Source organism: Dipodomys ordii, unplaced genomic scaffold, assembly GCF_000151885.1.
Source record: "Dipodomys ordii isolate 6190 unplaced genomic scaffold, Dord_2.0 Scaffold71, whole genome shotgun sequence".
Taxonomy (NCBI): Eukaryota; Metazoa; Chordata; class Mammalia; order Rodentia; family Heteromyidae; genus Dipodomys; species Dipodomys ordii.
Window position 1 is genome coordinate 1251981 of NW_012267287.1, and position 2835 is coordinate 1254815.

Consider the following 2835-nt stretch of genomic DNA (forward strand, 5'->3'; position numbering starts at 1 on the left):
GGCCTGGGCGCTGTCCCTCAGCTCTTCAGCTCAAGGCTAGCGCTCTACCACTTGAGACACAGCGACACTTCCAGCTTTTTTTCTTTTTGCTTATGTGGTACCAAGGAATCGAACCCAGGGCCTCAGGCATGCAAGGCAAGCGCTCTACCACTGAGCCACCTTCCCAGCCCCCATGGTCCCCTCTTATCCATTATGTTTCTCTTTGGCTTTGGTTTTGTTTTCTCAAAAGTTTAAGATGTTCTCTTCCATTGTTGTAAAAACAAAGTTTAAGCCAGGCACCAGTGGCTCACGCCTGTCATCCTAGCTACTCAGGAGGCTGAGATCTGAGGATCACAGTTCAAAGCCAGCCTGGGCAGGAAAGTCCATGAAATTCTTATCTCCAATAAACCACCAGAAAACCGGAAGTGGTGCTGTGGCTCAAGTGGTAGAGCACTGGCCTTGAGCTGAAGAGCACAGGGACAGCGCCCAGGCCCAGAGTTCAGGCCCCATGACCGACAGAATAAAAGTTAACTCACTGGACACTATGTGGAAAATGAATATCCACAGCTGTGGGTGGGACCGGTGGGGAGGTGGAGGGAGGGGTGGCATCGTCCCCAACGAAGTGCACATGACTTACGCCACAGTAACCCCTCTATATACCATCTTTATAACAAAAATAAATCACCCTCTCTGAAAAAGTCACAGTTTCCCAGCGTGGCTGCTGGTTTGGTGGCCGTTCTGGGTGAAGCCACAGGCTGTGAGCTAGAGCGACAATGTGCGTAGGTAACCATGGCAGGGGCTCAAGCCCAGCCTGTGAGGCCTGAGGTCAAGCGGATCTCTCTGGCCCTCCAAGGCGACAGGTGGGAGGGTAAGCCGGGGAAATTCTGAGGAGGAATCCTGATGAGGCAGGTCCCGCCTGAAGAGCGGGCTGACCCACACTCCACAGTGAGTTCACAAGACTGCAGGGAGATGGAACATGCAAGCCCGGCCTGTAAGCCCCGCTGCTCAGGAGGCTGAGATCTGAGGATCCTGTATCAAAGCCATCCAGGGCAGGAAAGTCTGTGAGATCTTATCTCCAATGAACCGTCAGAAAACTGGAAATGATGCTGTGGCTCAAGTGGTAAAGCACTTGCCTTGAGCTGAAGAGCTGAGGGACAGGGCCCAGGCCCACAGACCAAGCACTAGGGCTGGCACACACACGAGTTAATGGTGTAGCTTAGGTGGTGGGGTCCCTGCCTGTCATGCGCAAGGCCTTGGGTTTAATTCCCAGCATGGGAATAAATTTATCAAGTGCATTTTCATTAGCCTTAATTCATCAAGTACTACTACTTTGACTTGATAACCATGAGCCATCAGGGAGCAGTTTCTTTTATCCAATCTTAATTGGTAATGCTCCTTTGCAGATCACACATTACAATTCACAGGAACACAGAGGTTGCAGAATAGCGAAGTGGGGCTCCCCGAAGCCTTGCTGAGGGCGGGGCCGGCTGACAGACACTGCAGGTGCTTCCTCATTGTTCAGGCGCACAGCCGGCTGTGGGCTTGCTGGATCTGGCCAGAAAACAACTGGTGTGGGCCACACCTGCCGTGGGGAGGAGCCCTGGGCCCTGGCAGCGCTGGGCCGGGCCTTCCTCTGACCACAGGCCTTTGTGTGATACGGTACCAAGAACTCGGGGCCTGGGCGCTGTCCCTCAGCTCCACTTGAGCCACAGCGCCACTTCCGGTTTTCTAGTGGTTTATTGGAGATAAGAGTCTCACAGCCTTTCCTGCCCGGGCTGGCTTTGAACCACAATCCTCAGACCTCAGCCTCCTGAGTAGCTAGGATGACAGGCGAGAGCCACCGGTGCCCAGCTTATTGGTGACAGTTCAGTCTCCGACCCTACTTACAAAGTAAGATAGAAACAAGCAGAGCCAGAATAGGCTGCTGGCTCACTGCCAGGACGCCTCTGTGGGGCTGGGGGCCCCAGGACCGATGCGGCCGGCACCCACTCAGTGCAGGACAGCAGCCATGGCTATCCCGGAGTCCATGTGAGAACCACCCCCAAAGCCATGCGCGCACATGCACTGTCAGGAAGGATGTCCAGCTGCCCGCCCGGTGCCTAGGGAGAGGCACGCAGCACCCTCGGCCCCCTTGCTGATGTGAGTCTCCGGACTCTCCTGCCTAGACTGGCTTCGAACCGCGGTCCCCCGCTCCCAGCCCTCTGAGCGGCTGGGACGACAGGCACGAGCCACCGGCTCTGGTCCGTCCGACCGCGGGGGGCGGCTGCAGGTCGACCAGACAGACGGTGGTGACCGACGGAGGCGTCCCGAGGGCGGGGCCCGGGGCGGGGCCGCGCGGAGTGGGCGTGGTGAGGGCGGGACTTCCCGGGTTCCTGGGCGGGGCCTCTCGGGGGGCGGGGCTGCCCGGGTCCCTGGGCGGGGCCTCTCGGGGGGCGGGGCTGCCCGGGTCCCTGGGCGGGGCCTCTCGGGGGGCGGGGCTGCCCGGATCCCTGGGCGGGGCCTCGCGGGAGGCGGCGCTGCTCGGGCGGAGTGGGCGGGGCTGCTCAGCAGCACCCAGGTGAGGGCGGAGGCCGCCGCGCCCGGGCCGCGGCTCTGCGTTCTTCTTCTCCAGCAGGGTCCCGCGCTCGCGCTCTCTGCTCGCTCTCTCTCTTCCTCTTGTCTTGGTCTCTCTCTCTCTCCCCTCGCCTCCTAGATTGGCCTCAGAACCTCAAATCTCCTCACCGCAGTCTCCCGCACAGCTGGGGCTGCGGTTCGCCAGCGCACCCAGCTCACGACCCAGCTCACTGAGACGAAGACTCGCAGGGCTGGCGCGGGGCGGGCGGCCGCGGGGCGGGGCGAGGGGCGGGAGGGGGTGAG

General features: G+C 60.0%; 1 protein-coding gene across 1 annotated transcript in view; it reads left to right on the forward strand.

Annotated features, from left to right (window-relative positions):
- Positions 1-2122: 2122 nt before the first annotated feature.
- Positions 2123-2835, forward strand: part of LOC105991326 (chromosome unknown open reading frame, human C4orf48) — a gene marked incomplete at its 5' end in the record, with an annotated part of 3262 nt that continues 2549 nt past the window's right edge. The window contains one exon of the mRNA XM_013023945.1: positions 2123-2264. Within this exon, the coding sequence (XP_012879399.1) occupies positions 2123-2264 (142 nt within the window). The remainder of the gene's footprint in view (positions 2265-2835) is intronic.